Genomic DNA, 19690 nt, shown 5'->3' with positions numbered 1-19690 from the left:
ATGCAAACACATCTTCTATGTACAGAGTACAGTCGGTAGCTGCAGATTGTTACCCTACTGCAGCTGAAACAGCATGATTAGCATAATTTACTTGATAAAGAATTGAGATACAGGGAAATGGCATGCAAAAATAATTTTCCTTCACACACTTCAATAAACCTTCCTTGATTATTGAAGTAAACAGCACCCCTGTGTGTGTGTGTGTGTGTGTGTATATATATATATATATATATATATATATATATATATATATATATATAGAGTACACTTTTTTCATGCATATAATTTATTTTTTTGTCCGACTTTACTTTTACGTTTTTGTGACCTATTTTCGGAGAAAAAGAAAACCCTTGAGGTCAGATATTTCCACGCATTGAATTCGTGAAGGAGGAGGTAACATCTCGGTGCCGTGAGCGCATTTCATACCACCACATAGACCGCTGGAGGTCTCACTCCAGAAAAAGACAGAGCTAAGACCTTAATGTATTGTTGCACATGCCTTAAATGATACAGCATATGCACTCCCCTGGCCACGCGCTGCTAGTCAGCCCTCCACCTAAACATGACAGCCTTCTCATTAGACGTGTAGGCGCGTTTGTTGTGTAGTCCAGCGCGTCCCGGCGGCAATCTAACTTTTGATGCATGAGAGTTTGAGGTTTCCAGCCGCTGAGCAGGCATCTAGGCAGAAACATTCGCGTTATGGCTTCGGATCAAGAAACCAACAGTCAGCGTGTGAAACAGCTTTTGGGGAAACCTGGGAATGGAAACTGTGCCGACTGCGGAGCTGCAGGTAAGCCGGAGGGAGCTCTGTCTGACTGCTGGAGGAAGACATCTTATACTGACCTCGCAGTGACTTACTTCTGTTTGTAAAGACATTGTATGACCATCCTACTTCTTTGAGCTTGAAATAACGAACCCTACCACAAGTTCACACCGTGTCTCCACTTCTTTCTCGTTGGTAAAGCTCTGGTCCGTGAAAAGTTGACGTAATGAAAGAGTGTAAATGTAAGAGTAATGCATTTGGGGAGGACTCAAAAGGAAAAGTAATTATGTATTGTAATAGTGAATATATGTAAAGAGCTCAGCATTAGTTAAAAAAAAGAAAGAATATATATATATATATATATATATATATATATATATATATATATATATATATAAAATCTATTGTTATTCCTATGTGGGGTATGTATTAGATGTGTTATTTGTTGGTTGAGGGTTAAAATATGTATTCATCTGGAGGTTGATTTCCTTTTGCGTACACATGTGGTCACACACCCTGCTGGTCACACCTAGTTGGTTTGCACTTATCATACACAGACAAGGTGTGGCTTGTGACAAAAGGCCCATCTATACCCATGTATAACCCCACAGTGAATCATATTAAAAGCAGCAAAGCCTCTTATTTGGGAAGCTGCAGCCAGAGAAAGTTTAGCAATTATTTTATGTTATTTTCTTGAAAAGAAAAGAAGACTAAAATGTCTTCCAGTAGGATCAATTACTGTACACTTAGTCTAATGTGCTTTATGCATTTCTGCTTTCTCTGCTTTTTCCCACACATTTCTATTCCATGCCAAATATGTTTTTTTATCCTCTATTTGACTTTGTATGCATCCTGTTGTCTCAGAGACTGACTTCTCAGTTGGACTGATTGACAACTCAACTACAAGAGGCCCACATAAGGCAGAGATGATGGGACTGGCTACACACCAGATACTTGTCTCTTGTGTACAGATGCATGTGTGCAGCTTTGTGATTATGCACAAGGAAGTCATTTTTTTTTCTCGTGCTATTTTTGCTGCATGAGTTCACTAAGTTTTCATTAGCAATGGCTGAAGGGCTGCAGCACACTCATACAGACTACTTGACACTCCCTCAGTTCTCTGACTCAGTTACAAAATAACCTCCACATCAGCTGTAATCTCCCCTTGCATTGATAAGACTATTAAATATTGGTGCTGTGTGTGTGAGGTGTCGCCACTCAGACTTTTGCTGCAACTCTTTCCTGTTCTGTGTCTGTTCGGACCTGAATTTAAATGGATCAGCATACTGTATGTTGTCATACCAAACGTATCTGCTTTGGTATAAAAAAGAAAAGGAAAAAAACAAGCATGCAGTGAATTCATTGTGAAATTCATAATTATCACGCTGCACACTCTTTCCACAAAGAAATGTTTGAACTGAGTGAGAAAGTTCAGAACTTTCACTGAACTACTTAACATAACTGTGACGTCATGTTACAAAAAACTAAGTATTTTTTTCAGTTTATGTCAGAGGTCTTCAGTGCCTGTGTCGGAGGAGGCACAGAGGTGTTGGAGGTATAATGACTCATTTATTGTTGTGTAAATGTACGTGTGAATGTTATGTAGGTGGGAATAACGTGTTGCACACACTTGCAACTGTTATACAGTAATCATGCCTGTCAATTTATAATATTCATAAAAAATGACTCTCTTACTGCTGCCACCAGACTGAAAAATGGAAAGGGAACACCCGTCTGGTCTCACACAAACCTAAATACAATTCAGATCTCGACTGACATCCATCCAAATATTGATCACTTGTGAAACTGGGGAAGGTTTTTCTGATCACTCTAGGATGTGAACTGGGTTGTTAGATCTAGGTCATGTAGACAAGCTCTCAGATCTCTTTGGGTGAACTGCTTCCTGTATAGGCTGAAGTGAGTACAATATGAAAATGTATTCTTTTAGATGCAAAGACAAATTACTTGAGGGAGGATTTGTCATGTATTTAAAGACAGAGAGATGGAGAGAAAGGAAGACAGCAAGCAAAAAACACATTTATATTTTCTGCTTGCTGTCTTCATGCAGCAAGCATGAAGACATGCTTCATGCTTGCTGCTTCATGGTCTGAAAGACAGACAACCCCATAGTCCCGCCATGTTCTTTTATCTTCACCATTACCCTGTTTTTATCCTTTCTATCTATAAATGTTCCGGCTCTTTCTGGGCCAGCGCCTCTGGCAAATACCAATTAACTACAACTTCAACACATGTCAAAATAGTTCTCTCTGCCTGTAATAATGTTTACTATATACTGGTTATTTGGGTTGTTTGGTGGTCGCTAGGGTCAACCTGCTTCAATTATAGCTGAGCCATCAGTATCTGTCAGAAGGAAGTTAAGAAAGGTTTCAGTGTGAACAGTTATTTTTGTGTGCATTTACATCTGTCTTTATGTTGCGTTGCAGATCCGGAATGGGCGTCCTACACTCTGGGAGTGTTTGTGTGTCTCAGCTGCTCCGGCCTTCATAGAAATATTGTTCAGATCAGCAAAGTGAAATCTGTCCTGTTGGATCCCTGGAGCTCCTCTGAGGTGGAGGTAAGACATTGTGTCTGTCGTATATGTAAAAAGTGATTTTATTCACACAAAGCCTGAAAAAGAAAAGAAAAGAAATTCCCATGTTTTGTAAGAGAAGGCTAGCCAATAATTATAAACTTGGCTTAAGGTGACGTCTGCACTCTCTGGCCTCGTCCTCACCCAACCATGCTCCACTGTGAGCATCACTCTCTGCCTTCCATTCTAGCTCTTGTATCCCTGCTTTGAAGAAAAAGATATGCCTTCAGACTTGAGCAAGCAGCTGGCAGATACAACTAATATATGTGTGTGTGTGTGACCTGCAAGCAGAAGCCAAATACACATGCACTCACAGGCATTAAGCCACTGAGCACACAGTATTACACACAGATATCACTTACAAACATCAGTTTCTCTTCCTCCCCTTTGCAGTTTATGGACTCTGTGGGTAACAATGCTGCCAAGGCCAAATATGAACAGATAGTTCCTGCCTTCTACTACTGCCCGACACAGAAAGACTGCATGTAAGTGACGTGTCTTCCTCTGCCCTCCTAAACGTCTGATCCAGTTCACCAATACATAAAGGGTGATTAGTACACATCTACAGCACAGATGGATACAGGAGAAACTTTTCTTTTTTGTCTGGATTTTGAACAGCCATGGTGGTAAATGTTATCATACACATCCATTTGTAACTATTGAAGATGTCTTAAAGGGGACATTTGCATTGTGTAAATAAAGTAAAAAAAAACACAATGCATTATTATACATGTAGGCGCTGCTCCGCTGGCAAGAGAACTCGGCTTTCTTGCTCAACAAAGCAAGAATGTATTGCTTCAATTTACCACATGTGGACATCCGTAATATGTGGCAAATCTTCATTGAAAGGTAGTTCAGCAGATTTGTTCAAATGTTAAGGTTGTTGTCACTCTAAAGTGGCCTTCTGAGTGGGTGAGATAACTTATCAACAACATTGCACATCTTTGCTGATATATATTGTGGTTGTTTTGAGCAAAGAGACAGAAACATATTACTGACTGTATCAGTAAGACGGCAGTTATTGTTCAGATGGATGCATTCAGTTACTGAGGGGAAGAAGTGGTTTTGGTAGCCAGGCTGACTGCTGAAACTCAGTGATAAGAATGCCAAGTTCCAGTGAACAGGAAGCAACAGTTCAGTTCAAGGGTTTCTTCTTTACCGTCCAGTGTTAAAAATAAATAAAAAAGCTGTAAAGTTTATTTTAGAGTTGACTTCCAACGGGTTTATGGATGAGGATTCTTTGAACAAAGGAAGGGATAATTAAACACAGATGAGAGAAAAAGGCAAATCCATTATCCACCAAGTGCTTCGAGCCTTCATGAAAGAAAACTATTACATAAGATATTGTGATGAATATTACATTACAGATTAAGCATGGTGAAATGATTGGCTGAGAAGCAAACTGATTATGCATACACATGCAAGGCGTTTGTTTATGCATGATGCTTTGAGAATGTGAAAGATAATTATCAAGGGAACAGAAAGAGTTCAGCCAAATTAATGTAATAAAGATGGATATGGGAGACAATATCATCTATGAATGGCAAGGTAGACACAAGTGAGCCATGTAATGTTTCACTGCTTTTGTTCAGAGTTTGAAGGCAATCGGGTTCCGAGCCTCGACCTCCATGTAAGTTATTGAGATGTTTCCAAGAAATTAGCATCAGCATGAAGTAAACGTCAAACCCAGGCAGAGCTGAGTGTTTAACGCTAACTGGTCTGCAGGCTCCTGCGAGAACAATGGATCCGAGCCAAGTACGAGAGGAAGGAGTTCCAGCATGAGGAGAGGCAGGAACCTTACTCAGCAGGTAAGAATAACATGCACCTCTGCCCAGTTATGACAAACACAAACATATTATACTTCTTGCTTACTCAGGAAAAACAAACAATTGTCTGTGTCTCACACGGCACCAACTATTCAGCATTGAATGATGAATACTCGGCAGGGAAACAGCATCATCCTTTATCATTACCAACATTCTTGGGTGAAACCGCTGAAGAAATCCGAAGGAAAGCACTCACTCTTGTGATGGTGATCTTATGAGAAACGTTATCTGTTGGGGTGTGTGTGGCAGTGCTATGGCATTACACAGGCAAAGGGAGTAATAATGAATACCTCATGGCTCAGTAGGCACCATTACCCACTGCTCCTTTACATGGCCCAGCCCAATTAGCTTGCCAGTTAGACTGAGTGCTCGTTTGATGGATAGATGTTGTGTCAGCATGGCTTATGTTGCAGACACAATGAGGGTTGGTCATCAGGGGAAGACAACTTCAGCTCCTCATGTGTACTACGTTTTTTCTCCCCTCTACTCTACCTTCCTGTTTATTTCTTATCCACACCCACTTCTGTTTCCCCCTCGCCACAATATGTTTCACCCTTTTCTCATGGTTCAAATAATGTTGTCATTGGCCTAAGCTCAGTTCCCCACTAAATGTATATTGCATAACCCTCATCTCTGTCTCTTGGGCTGAATCACGTGACTGTGTGAGTCACAAATGATACATGTCTCTTGGCTAATTGCCTGGTGACGCCTCATTAAAAGAGAAAGAGTGGCACCAACCTGCTAATGAGACTCAGCTAATCAATAATGGGGGCTCCCGCAAAGTAACTGGCAACGGGTGTGCGGATGCTAAGATTGGGCCATTACGATCTTTAATGTTCTGTAATCCTAGCACTGTTTCCGTGGTGAAGGCAAGAGATTGACCTTTGACTACAAGCCAAGTAAAGCAAGTTAAAGTAGTTGAAATATTACTCAGCTGACAGAAACAATTACTCTTTCACCTTCAGTCTTTTTTACTCTTTCCCCCCTCCAGTATTTAGACCACCAGTTTAAAACAGGATATACCATAGACTACTAAACATTATGAACAATTGGCAACACTTCACTTCACCCCTATTCAAAAGCAGCATATACATTTACATGTAATAAATGGTGTATAACAAACAACAAGATATTAGGACATTTTAAGTGTTTATAATTGTACAGTATATGTCCACAATAACCTATGAATATGTATTTTTATATTACAACCGTATAGATAGCAGATAGTAGAAACATTAGAATTGGCTTAATCAGCAGTTTGGTACATTCTTAAAAAGAAATAACGTACTGGCAACTCACCAACACCAAAAGGCCCGGAAGACCACGGAAGATATCTAAAGTAGTATTCTTTCCTTGGTGAAAAACACCTTCATAACATCTCTAAGTCAAGAATACTCTGGAGGAGATGAGCGTGTCTTTGTCCAAGTCTACAATCAAGAGATGCCTTCATGAATCTGAATACAGAAGGTTTACAGCAAGGTGCAAACCACTGGTAACACTGAGGAACAGGAAGGCCAGATTAGACTTTGGCAGAAAACATCTGAATCAGCCTGATCAGTTTTAGATGAAGGTTCTTTGGAAGATAAAACCAAGGTTTACTTTTACCAGAATGATGGGAAGACAAAAGTGTAGAGAAAGAGAAGAACGTCTCCAAAGCAAACCACATCCTCTGGTTAACATGGTGGAGGCAGTGCTGGGGCATGGGCTTGTATGGCTGCCAATGAAACTGAGTCACTGGTGTTCATTGATGATGTCACAGCTGATAGAATGATGAGCTTTGAGGTGTAGAGGGCTTTATTATCTGCTCAGATTCAGCCTAATGCTACACAACTGATTGGATGGTGCTTCTCAGTACAGATGGATAATGACCCAAAACATACTGTGAAAACAGAGCTTTTCAAAGGCAAATACATGGAATGTTCTGCAATGGCCAAGTCAGTCACCTGATCTCAACCCAATTGAATATGCTTTTCATTGACTTCAGATAAAACTGAAGGCAGAAAGACCCACAAACACGCAGCAACAGGAGGCTGCTGCAGTAAAGGCATGGCAAAGCATCTCAAAGGAGGAAACTGAGCGGTTGGTGATGACTATGGTTGTAGGAGTTCAAATCATTTGGAGTTGCTCAAAGAGGCAACATTTTGAGAAATTGTGTCACAGATACAAATACTCATGGCCCTGACTGTACGTTCTCTATCTTCTCCTGATCAAGACACTTTCTAACAGGTTCTATTGACTGTTTTTTCCTTTGTGACTTTTGTGCCAGAAACGGAAAGTCGTGCAACAATAGTCATGGTTTGTGGCTGTCTTTAGGACGATTACTGTGTTACTTCCCTGCAGAAGATATGGGCAGGACTTTCTCTTCAAACTTATCGTAGAGTGATGTCATTTCTAGAACCACAGTGTCAAGTTCACACAAAAGTTTCAAGTTCACAACACAGTTCCACTTTAAACAGCGCCATGCTAAGTTCTAGCAGGGTTAAACATTGAGCAGGCTTGCAGTTAAAACATAATTTTGTAGAACAATCTCACTGAAAGGTTAATCTCCACTTCAAGGTATAAAGATAAAGCACTACTATCCGAGTCTCATGACTGTCAAACCCTTCCACTCTGTGCCTCTGTGTCTTTCCCTCTCGGTCAAAGGCCTCTTGTGTTGTGCTGTGCAGAGGTTTCGGAGCATGTGTCTCTGTGTCTCTGCCACGGAGGAAGAATAGCCTCTTTTGTATCCTCTATATAACATTCCATGTAACATTGCTCCTATTTTATGCCAGGAGAATTTAGCAGCGAGACACTGTGGTCAAAAACTTGCTTTGGTCTCCCAAGTGTTTGCAAATATTTGACATTTAACAAAAACTTCAGAATCATGAATAATTGATGAAGCTATTGCACAACCAGAAGTTAACTGCAGCCCAGACCAGTCGATGACGACTTTATTACTGTAAAAAGAAACAAGCGGAGGGACAAAGGAATGGATGAAAGAGATAGGGTGGTGCCAGTGGACCAGATGAAACATTAAAGTGTTCATTCCAGCTTCATTTCCCTGAGGAAAGTGGACATTTTCTGGCACATTTTCCTTTCCATTACACTTTAGCTCATACCGTATCAGCACTTTACTTTAAATGGAAATGCTTTTCTTGTCCCGTTCTTCGGAGGGGAAGTGGTTTATCTGTTTTTTCTAATGCAGTCTGCTATTTAGAGATTTCCATGTAGTCAGAAGAAAACAGTTATGTGCTATTTATGTGAGGCTGAGATTTGACGTCACAGGGGATTATTGCTATTATATTTAGGGTTCCTGAACCTTTTCCAAATTCAAGCACTTTTCAAGAAAGTTCAAGGTACATTTACAAACATCTTACAGCATCTTACAGCTGTGGTACATTACATATTTATAAAAACAGTACCAGTACATGTTTTTACTTGCCAACACTGAATAAAGATCATGTTTATTATTGGATGAAACCTGTTCCTAGGTCATTGGAGATTTTTTTTCTTTTTCTGTTGAATATTGTTATATTGCTGATTTGTGCAAGTTAAGTAAGTGTGTGTGTGTGTGTGTGTGTGTGTGTGTGTGTGTGTGTGTGTGTGTGTGTGTGTGTGTGTGTGTGTGTTGTTTGGATGTGCATAGGGCAATGACATGCATATATATATATATATATATATATATATATATATATATATATATATATATATATATATATATATATATATATATATATATACATACATAGGCTGATTCCTACACTGACACTGATCTGATTGTTAGTTCTGTGTGTCTACAGGCCTGGAGAGGAAGCCATCAGTTATAGCTGAATTATGTATGTGCAGTAAAAAGTGCTTCCTCCCATCACTGCTGTATAGTGGCTAAAAGCACACACACACACACACACACACACACACACACACACACACACACACACACACACACACACACACACACACACACACACACACACACAATTACAGCTGCTTCTAATAAGACTAATACGACTTTCAGTGGTCATTGTTTCTGGATCAGTGTCCTGTGTAACAGTCTCACTCTTGAATGACCACTGTTGCATAAAGTGATGCAAACTTACTGTGTTAGTGCACTCTCAATGTGGTGGATGAATAGGCACAATTTTAATGGGTTTTATGACGACCAATACTTAAAGACATCTAACCAAAACCAAAACAAGTGTAATTGAATTGAATGACTACGAGCCTAAAGCTTCCGTAATGGATATTTTTACATAATGGATCTAAAGGCTTTGTGTCCTTGCAGCTCTATAGAGCATTGGAGAGTTTTAGCAGTCTAGCAAACTCGGAAAATTACAGTCAAAGGTATCAACTACCATAGCAGATTATTTAGCAACTAAAGAAAGACGAATGGTTATTGGATGTATAGTCTTTGGGTGGCCAGAAACACAAATACGCTGAAGTTGTTCTGTCTACTGAATGTGTAAATGGGCACTTGCTAACAGGTTAACCAAATCAGCTTTAAACAATTTGTGTTCACAATAATTAAGTTTACCATAACTTGATATTCCCTATCGTGACAGTTGTGAATTTCTCTCCTCTGTGTGTATGTTGTAAAAATGCCTGTCTCTCCTCCAGGCTACAGAGAGGGGTTTCTATGGAAACGAGGTAGGGACAACGGACAGTACCTCAGCCGAAATTTTATTCTGTCCGAACGGGAAGGTGTTTTGAAGTACTTCAACAAGCACGATGTGAGTGTTCCCTCCCACTTTTTTCTAACTTTTTTATTTTTTAAATCTGAATTTGATGTGTTCAAACTACCTACAAAGTCCCCCTCTCTAGAAATGTCCTGGTTTTTCTGGTGGAATCGGGAGTACCCATTCAACTCAGATTTCAAAATGTTTCTAAGTACTGTGCTTATACGTACAAGAACATGGTTATCTCTCATTTTAAAATCACAGTGAAACACATCACACTGTTAATAGATGTATGGTAAACATCTGCATCATGTTCTATTCTATGTAGAGCATTTTTAAGGAAGATGGAAGGAGAGCCAAGACAAAACATTCACTATCCATCTTCTAAAAAATATCCTTCTTTTCTGCAGGCCAGAGAGGCCAAAGCAATAATGAAGATCAATACTGTGAATGCCACTTTCCAGCCAACTAAAATCGGCACTGCCCAGGGCCTGCAGATAACCTATTTGAAGGACAACAGCACTCGGAATATCTTTGTTTACCACGAGGATGGAAAGGTGAGGAGCAGTGCCTTTCTGTTCTATGCTTTAAGTAGAGAAATAAAAAAAAAAGAGTAGGAAGTGTCTAAGGATTCAGGAAAAGGTATGCATGTCCCTCTGGTGGACGTAGTCTGCTATTACAAGTCAGATACGTTTACATTTATAATCCATAATAAAGCTTCATAAAAGTCATACAGCATACAAAATAATATTTTAAGAATATGCTACTTCAAGATGGAGCACATCTCCTTTGGGTTTAGAGCTTTGAAAAGACATGTTGTCTTTGCCATTGGAGGTTATTATGGAGTATCAGGGCTGATGATGTGTGAGGAAAAGGTATTTCAGTAAAGTAGTCTGTCACTGAACTCCCTGATGCCCTGTCTTGAAGGAAATGGTGGACTGGTTCAATGCCATCAGAGCAGCCAGGTTCCACTACCTTCAGGTGGCTTTTCCTGGAGCATCCACCGCTGATGTGAGTACATGAACACACACATGCATGCACATACAAAAACATGTGTCTTTGTGGGACATTACTTTCTCAAATTTAAAAAACACAAGTTATGGTTATTTAACTGTCTGATTCAGTATATTTGAACTTGATTACCTTTATGTCTTAGCTTTTACGTTTTAAAGACACACCAGAATTATATCCAATGTGGAGGCTTTGAAATATCATTAAGAGCTACATGTTGGAGGAGAAACAAATATAATACACACACACAGTTCATCAATGACTAAATATATTGCTCTTTTTTTGTCCAGTTGTTGCCAAAGCTCACCAGGAACTACATAAAGGAGGGTTTCATGGAGAAGACTGGTCCAAAAGTAAGGCATTTTGTTTTTCTGCAACATTTTAATGATGTATTACTTTTCCCACAATGTGATTGATATGTTGTTAGGGAGCTATGCAATGCATATAACAGTGTCTGGCTGAGCATGACAGCAAAGCTGTTTCTTTGACATTTGGTAAATGGAGGACTAACTAATCATTCCTGCCACATTTGTCACAATAATTAAGAATGTTCCTGTTGCTTTTGCACTATTCACTTTATGTCAGACAGTAGAGAAACATAATTTCAGGTCCTCTGTATGTTTGCACGAATGGAGGAAGTGACAATAAAACTCACTTTGACTTTGACTTTTCATTTCTGTCCCACAGCACACAGAGGGCTTCAAGAAGAGATGGTTCACAATGGATGACAGGAGGCTCATGTATTTCAAAGATCCACTGGTATTAACACTTATTATCTCCGTCTATTCTTTGAGGGACAGTGCGTTTAAAAACTCAGTGTGAAATAAGTTTTTAGACAAATAGTTATTCCATTCTAGATGCTTCTATTTATTTCTAGATGCTTCTTTAAATGAAAACTATACATCAGTGTTTATGTTTCATTCAACAACACTGCGTTGCAGTTTGATTCAAGATGTTTAAACTATGCGTCTCTCCCTCTGCTGCCAGGATGCTTATGCACGAGGCGAGGTGTTCATTGGCTGCAGGGAGAACAGCTACACTGTGCTTCCCGGCCTCCCCCCAAACACTCAAGGCTACCATTGGCAGTTTGGAATTACCATCGTGACCCCAGACCGGAAGTTTCTATTTGCATGCGAGACTGACGAGGATCAGCAAGACTGGATCGCAGCATTTCAGACTGTTATCGACAGACCGATGCTGCCTCAGGAGTATGCAGGTAAACCGAACACCGAAGCTCTTCGTTATTTAGCTCTGTTCGTCTCAATTTATGAGTCTGATATTTGTCGTTTCCATTCTCTCTGCAGTAGAGGCCTATTTTAAGCACAAACCATGACGGTCTTGGTGCTCGAAGCTGGACAAAGAGAAGGACCTGAGATACGTACTTGACATCTCATAATGGACGTTTTTATGAAGACTTAAGTGTGTCAGAGGAGAATACCTTCAGGTGAGATAGTTCCCATTCCCATAGTGACTTCTCTACTCCATCTACCACCCGCTCAACCTCCTCATATGACAGACCCGTGACTTAGGGAGTCCGAATCACTCCTAAACTCATGAATGTTGGCCTGACTCACGTAAAGAGGTCTGGCCTCCTGACCTGAATGTTTGCTGCTCAGATGTCAAAAGATGTTTTTCTCTCTTTTCAGTAATATACAGTATGCAGATGCTCACACATATTCCATGTATGAGAACAATAGTATTTATCTCAATGTATTTATTTTTTTAACTGTCAAATTTGCTAATATGCAGCTTGTGATGCTAGATTGCCAAGAGGGTATATTACGTTTTTTTTTTTTTTTGCTGAATGTTCACTGGTTTGTGAAATGTTTATAATCACATTTAAGGATTGGCTTGCATTCCTTTGTCTCTCGTTTTTGTAAAACTGTAGGAAAACAGTGATCCACTTCAGCATTTACTTTCATGTGGTATACTTTAACCAGCAGATGGAGACAGAGGAGGATTTAAACTCGACATGACTGTGAAACTGAAATGCCGTCACTATTAAAAGGGTTAAAGCCACATTTCTTTTTCTTTTTATTGTAGTTATCTTTCAGATACAAGAAATGAGTTGCACATTGAAAAGTAGTAAAGCCTAAAATCAATACATTACTGTGAACATCGAGATAGGAAAAACATGAAAAAGGACATTTTCTATGGCTAACATTGACATTAAATCTACCAAAGCAACAGCCATATAGAAAAGAAGCCTGTGCTTCTTTTATTAAGAACAGGTTAAATATTGTTCACAGATTATAAGAAATGCACTGGTCCAAATGTTTTTAAGAAAACATGGCACTATATACTCCATTTATATATTCATGAATACAAAATTAAAGCAGCCTACTGATGTTTGCACATTTGACTACAAATCAAACGATATACACATCTGTGTGTTGTATACAATACTTTGGGTACCATTGTCAACATACTGTGGGTCTTTATTCCCCCAAAAAACCCCTAAAACCTTATCCACACTCTTATTTACCATCTAAAGTGCTAATCTTCCCAATCAAAACTTGTTTTACATTTGTCAAATTGTGTTTCAAATCATTTTAAAACTAAAGACTATAAAAAAAGAAAGAGAGGTTGCTATTCATCGATCCTCTAATATTGAAATAATCCCCAACATGTTTAAGGTTCTATGACACATGCACTGCCATGTTCCTGACGGTTTGTGTAAACTACTGTCTACTTTGATTTATCATCTAGCATGAATTAAAATGTAATGAAAGAATAATTGTAGCTCATGATGCTATTCTGTACTTCATATGGTTGTATACAAAATAGCAACATCAATTGCAAGACATATTCCAAGTGAGACATGTCCCGAAATATCCACATCTGAATAATGGAAATGCTTGGATTGAGTTTATGCTGGTGAGCTAAATTGGCTCCAAAGAGCTGGTCGAATTACTGACATGAACACTGAACCATGGACAGAACGAGCATTACTACACACTACATCTATTATGAACATCCATCCACACACTGACCAGGAGGACAACGTTCAACCAAAATGTTGACAGTCACTGACATTTTAAATTGATGTGAAACCATAAATTCTGGTGTGAGAACATCCCGTCACAATAACGATTCAATGCTGGGGTTTAAAATATCATGCAGATACAGTAATGGAAGGAATTAATTAATCCATTAATAGGTTAATGACTCGGTGTGGAGCGTCTAGCTGTCTTTTGCAAATCATAATCTGGGGCTACATTCACAGCTGCAGGAGGAGTTGGATGAGGACGAGCAGGACTTATGAAATAGAGCGGGGCAGTGAGATGAGTTGATGGAGGCTGTGGGCTGAGACAGGGAGGTTTGGGAGGGGAGAAACAAAAGGGCAAACAGATTTATACCTCGCTGGAACAGACTCCTCATTTTTTATCTCGCCAGGTATGAACATGAGTTATCCCCACACACACACACACACACTCACACACATAAATACACACGCTCAGTCAGATCCAGACAATGACAAGGGCAGGCTCTAAGACCTGCAGCAGCTCATGCTCTTCATCTCCTTGTTTACGTACTCATGGAGCGTAAACTTCTCACTGGGATCCTTCATTGACCGGTGCTTCAGCTCCCTGAGACGAAGGTAAGATGAGGTTAAACGCCATAAACACTAGAAATTATCCGTTTTTCTTAAGATGCTCAAAACATCTCTATCATGTATTGTTTTTTAGATGAAAGTACATACACGTGAACTGATAATTTACTTTACATTGAAGTAAGAGACATCTTGTGTTCATACTAACACTTTTAAAATTAAAATAATATCATAGATTCTGGATTTTCCAATGACGGAGAAAGAGAAAAGCAGTAGATAGAAAAACAATCTATAAGACACATTATTATTCCTTGGTATTTGTATGTGGGGAACAGCTAGCAAGTTCACCTTGAGTTGGGATGTTTTGGTTAAACTATCCACACGTTCAAAAATAAACTTTCACATCTTAAAAATTATTTGTTCCATAATGGCAGTAAAGTGCTGTCACATAATCTTTTTCATGGTTAAATAATTCCAATATTTATTAGAAAAAAAATCAGAGTGATCCACAACACTTGCAGAGAGAGCAATACTCACTTAGCCACAGCGGTGAAAGCCAGTTCTACATTGAGACCGGACCTGGCGCTGGTCTCCATGAAGGGAACTCCATACTCCTGCAGAGTCAAAGTTATGATAGTTATTGGAGATTATCTTTCGCCCAGAGGACATGCGTCGAACACACATTAACACTTTCCTCCCAGATATGCAACAAAAACTGAAAGAAATGAAGGCAGTTGACTAGTGTTATAGACATTTACAAAGGAACTTTATAGCACAATAGTGAGCTAGTTTATTTTGGCTAAATCCAGCACAGATGTGATGAAATTGCCTCCCAGCTTTTCCTCTGGAGGGGAATTTGTCTCAGCCCCAGTGATGATAAATTATGTGCTATTTTAGTCTTAAGTTACTTAGTGGCAGTTTAGTGCTCCCACTTCTGAGGAGAACCATTTGGCTGTCTGACATTTGTTTGACGTGCAATGCTGAAAAGAAACAACTGTCAGGGAAATGGATAAAGAGACACTTCCGCTCCTGGTTTCAGTGCTTTGTGGTTGTATTTGTAGCCTTTAGGACTATGAAACTGAATAAATGTTCTGCAGAAGGTCATACAACTTGTATACATGATGACACGGAAGGCAGGAATCTATGCAATACATCTTCATTGTATAATGTGAATTGATTCAGGAGGGATGCACATCTGAGCTGTCTGGCCTTTCTGTGTCTTATCTGTCTTTTTGGTTTGCAGGTGATACATTGTACATTGCAGAAATAAATCTTAAGATAATCCCACCTTTCAGTAATACTCATCTGTCCAAGAAATTCACTTAGCCATACAAATACTATATAATAATATGAAAGGAAAAAAATCACTGCCTTGATCACACAAGAATTAAAAGATGCGTTGAAAACGTGTTGGTCATGCACGATGTAGGTTCGCAGCTCTAGCATCTGGACATTGAAAGTCGTGCCCTTATTTTTGTAAATTTTCAATAAATCACCTTTGCGAGCCTCTCCCCATCTTCTCTCTTCACCACCCTCTCATGAGTGGCATCAGCCTGGCGAGACAGGAACAACAAGGTCACACACGCACATCGCTGCTTAAACCAAAACATCCACCAATGCGGTTTGCAGATCTGCTTGCTATTTGTCCACAGTTTCAAACAAGCCTTCCCTGGTGTTCAGGTCCGATGGCAGCTAATGAGTCAAGATTGACTCTCAGGATGCTAATTAAGCGCTGATAGGGAGTGTGAGGGACTGAAACAAGACAGAGCTCCAAGGCAGAGACATCTGTTCTCTGTTCAGAAGGAGGGATGTGAATGTGTAACATTGATATTTGCAAATTAGCAGGTTGAGAAATTGTCAGATGTTTGTGGGCTTAAAGAACAACAGGAATAATTGTCCTTAAATTAAACATTATCAGGCAGAAAGTGACCAATAATTAACTGACTGAGCTTCAAGTTGGTTTGGTAAATTATAAGTTGTGCTTGAACATATACAGCACTTGGTGTTGTGCATGTGTGCATTAGAGCTGTATAGTGTTAGTTTGTTAGAGCTAGAACATTTGAATTTTTAAAAGATAATACAGGAAGCTAAACTTCAATAGTATATGAGGACAATACATAATGCAACTGTTAATTGAACTTATTTAATTCGGAGTGAAAAATTGTGAAATTAAAAATGGCGTCTGCAAAAGTAGTCAACAGAAGAAAAGCATGTCACGCCAGCTAATTAATCGGCTATTGGCTTTTTCTTGCTCCACTCTACCGCCGTTATATGGGCCTTTAAAACCCCACTATCGCTCGACCTCTAAGCTTAAGTATATTTTGTGTTTATTTCACACAATGCCTTGCCTTGTTTCCAAGCAGCATGAGCACCACATCCTGTTGGGCGTACTCATGGATCTCAGTCAGCCATGCCTGGTAACAACACGGGACAAAGAGAAAAGAGAAGTGTAGCTGTTAGACAAGTAGAAGGACATTATGAGTGGGAACACCAAAAAAAAGGAACAACCTTAGAAAAGAGACAATACATATGTAGTACACAAAAAAAGGGCTTCGAGAAGAGAACATCTCATCTGGGACTTGTCAAGGACACAACATATAATAAGAACTGAGACAGAGAAACTGAGGCAAGGACGAAGAGATAGAGGGACAAAAGTATGTGAGAAAGAGAAATACTGAGAGAGGAAGAGTAAGTGTAAAAAATGTATCAGTATAAATCAACACCGTCTGCTCCATCCTGCCTTAACTACAGTAAGCACACAGGAGAAAGATATAGCTTTACAGGCAAACACACACTTGACTGTATGAGCTACGACAGCACCTGAACCGTTTATTCACAGTTAGTGAGCATTTAATCAGCTCAGACAGACACCTGCTAACCTCTCCTGCTGAAATAATATCCCTCATCTCAGCACAGAGCTTAATTGTTCCGACAGTTAACTACTCCACATTGCATTTCTAACTGGCAGGTGATCAATCCGCTTTTCCTTCAGTCGTCCTCCTCCAAAGCCGTTTATCCTCCTCCGTATTCTTCTCCGTAATTCTGGTAGCTGTGTGCAAAGACACTTCACCGGGATCACGTCAAAGCCAAATGTCATGTTAAAGAACAGGAGATGAGACAGGGATTGTGTTGTCACTGCTGCCTGTGACTATCAGAGTGGTTAAGGAAGACTATGCATGAGTCAATTGGAATATTTATCATAAACAGAGGGTAGTGCTTCAAAATGTATATACATGTGCTCTCAGTCTGCTGTCTGCAGCATTTCTCACAAAGCGATTCAGAATTAATAGAATAAATAATAAATTAGACTTTATAATAAATCACCTCTGACCAGATCCTCCTTCAATTGAATCATCAATAACCTTAGCACCGCTTTTGTCGTTTAGTTAGTCACTGTATATACTTCTACTTCACTGTATATACTTTATATACACTGTATATAATTGCCGTTTTCTTTATTAATTAATTTCTTAAATTTAATATGTTCTGCTCTGCCATTTTATTTTATATATTGAGTATTTTCAATACTTAATATTTGTATGTCTCCTATCTAACTTTGCATGCTTCTGCCACAAACACATTTCCCCTGGGGATAAATAAAGTATCTATCTATCTATCTCTCTCTCCCTCCCTCTTATCCATGCCATCTTTCAAACATTCTCCCTTATTCTAGTTTTCATCTAGTCAAACCGTCCCACAGCCAAACTCTGGCGCTCCAAGCTGTCTACCAGTCAACTCAAAATCCAACAGAATGATGCATAGTCCTCTACAGGTCACATGATGAGCATTGCCATCGCTCACACAGACTTTTAGATGAAAGGTCATTGAAATCTGGTAATAAGTCACTCACCTTCAAAAAGGGTCATAAGGGAAAAAACTAAATAAGACTTGATAGTTTTGTTTCTTAATTCTGGCCTTTAATCTAGGTTATATAAACTGAGCATACCTTTTTAACTAATTCTAATTATATTAATAATAGAGTAATTTTCATACTATTCTGCATTTTGTCCTCTAACCAATCATCTAGTTTATCGTGTGTTGCTCATTGCTGAACCACCTTTGCAATTGAATGCTCTTCAGATTTAATGAGGTTGGAGAGGTTTGGTGGATTGGGAGACCGGGCGGTCGCCCTGAGGTTCTTTAAAAAGGGCGTCACCAGTGAGGAGAGGAGGGCCGACATTTTAAGATGTCAAGAGGCCAAGCCCTCTGCTTTTATGAGATAGCTGATGCAAGATTAGGTTGGTTTGTTTTGAATCTGCATCACCAGTGCTTTTCATCATTGTGCATGTGAATAATTACCTGCTTTATGAATAATTAAACTTTTTGTCAAGGTTTCCCATCATTTACATGGAGGTATTATTCAAATATGTATGTATGTTTGGCCTTTGTAATATTGTTCACTTTTATGCTCCCAAATAAAGTTTGACAGCTTGCCTCTGAGATCAGTGCAGTAAATGTAATTTACATATTCTTTTTTGAATGAAAGGATATATTAGCGCATTGATACGGTTTGTAATTGGAGGGGGACTCGTAATGGCCATGTCTCCTCCAGCACACCCCTCCACAAAACGAGTGCAACTGGAAACGAAACAATTAGAAACTCCTCTTTTGAGAAAGCGATAATTGACATCACACACATAAAGATACCATGATGAACAGCCCATTAGAGAGCTATTACTGTACATCTCTGTGAAAGGCTGAACAAATGGTGACAATGTGGGACGATGGAAGAGCAGGTCCATTTCTCTGCTCATTGCCCTGGCAATGGCAGGTCCCCAAATAGTGTGGCTAATATGATGCAGCTGGAAGTTTGTTTGTCAGGGCATAAAACACTTTTTTATGATCCACCTGTGGTTTCTGTTCTCAATGGTCTCGCACTCGGATGCATTATAATGTCAATTTGAACGTTTTTACAAAGTACCCACGTAACCTAGTCAATATTAACAAAAAGAGAGAAGGAATTAGTACCCATTTGCTCTAAAATATGATATTTCACAAAGTCAAAATGCAAAAGGTTGGACTGAAACTCGAGCTGCCCGCCCAACTGTAGAAGCAAGAGATGATAGCAACGACGTGACCGAGCGAGAGACAAAGCCAGAGATGTGACAAAGAGACAGAGAGGGTGCCAAAAGGCAGCAAGATGGAGAGACAGACAGTGACGGCGAGAGACAAGACAAAGAGCAAAAGATCTGTATCTGAGAGGAAGGAAGATAAAAGCCCAGGCAGACACCTGCCGGCAGCTGCGATGTGATATTGGTGAGACAAGTTGTCACCGGCAGAGACCGATGTGACTTT

At 39.5% G+C, this 19690-nt stretch overlaps 2 protein-coding genes across 2 annotated transcripts in view; one reads left to right on the top strand and one right to left on the bottom strand.

The window, feature by feature from the left end:
* Positions 1 to 674: 674 nt before the first annotated feature.
* On the top strand, positions 675 to 12175 carry LOC306750409 (arf-GAP with dual PH domain-containing protein 1-like; the record flags this gene model as incomplete). Its single annotated transcript, XM_079233825.1, has 11 exons — positions 675 to 790; positions 3208 to 3338; positions 3747 to 3838; positions 5079 to 5161; positions 9773 to 9885; positions 10242 to 10388; positions 10759 to 10842; positions 11133 to 11195; positions 11530 to 11601; positions 11830 to 12058; positions 12147 to 12175. The coding sequence occupies exons 1-11, from the start codon at positions 700 to 702 to the stop codon at positions 12173 to 12175; spliced, it is 1134 nt and encodes a 377-aa protein (XP_079089951.1). The 5' UTR covers positions 675 to 699.
* A 2157-nt stretch (positions 12176 to 14332) lies between these two features.
* The window catches only part of LOC306750053 (ras-related protein Rab-26-like), a gene marked incomplete at both ends in the record, with an annotated part of 37703 nt that continues 32345 nt past the window's right edge, over positions 14333 to 19690 (bottom strand). Inside the window, 4 exons of the mRNA XM_079233438.1 lie at positions 14333 to 14432; positions 14933 to 15009; positions 15892 to 15948; positions 16744 to 16809. Of these exons, the coding sequence (XP_079089564.1) occupies positions 14333 to 14432; positions 14933 to 15009; positions 15892 to 15948; positions 16744 to 16809 (300 nt within the window). The remainder of the gene's footprint in view (positions 14433 to 14932; positions 15010 to 15891; positions 15949 to 16743; positions 16810 to 19690) is intronic.

The sequence above is a fragment of the Taurulus bubalis genome (assembly GCF_910589615.1).
Source record: "Taurulus bubalis genome assembly, chromosome: 17".
NCBI lineage: Eukaryota > Metazoa > Chordata > Actinopteri > Perciformes > Cottidae > Taurulus > Taurulus bubalis.
The sequence above is the reverse complement of the archived record's forward strand: the minus strand, read 5'-3'. Positions and strand labels throughout refer to the sequence as shown.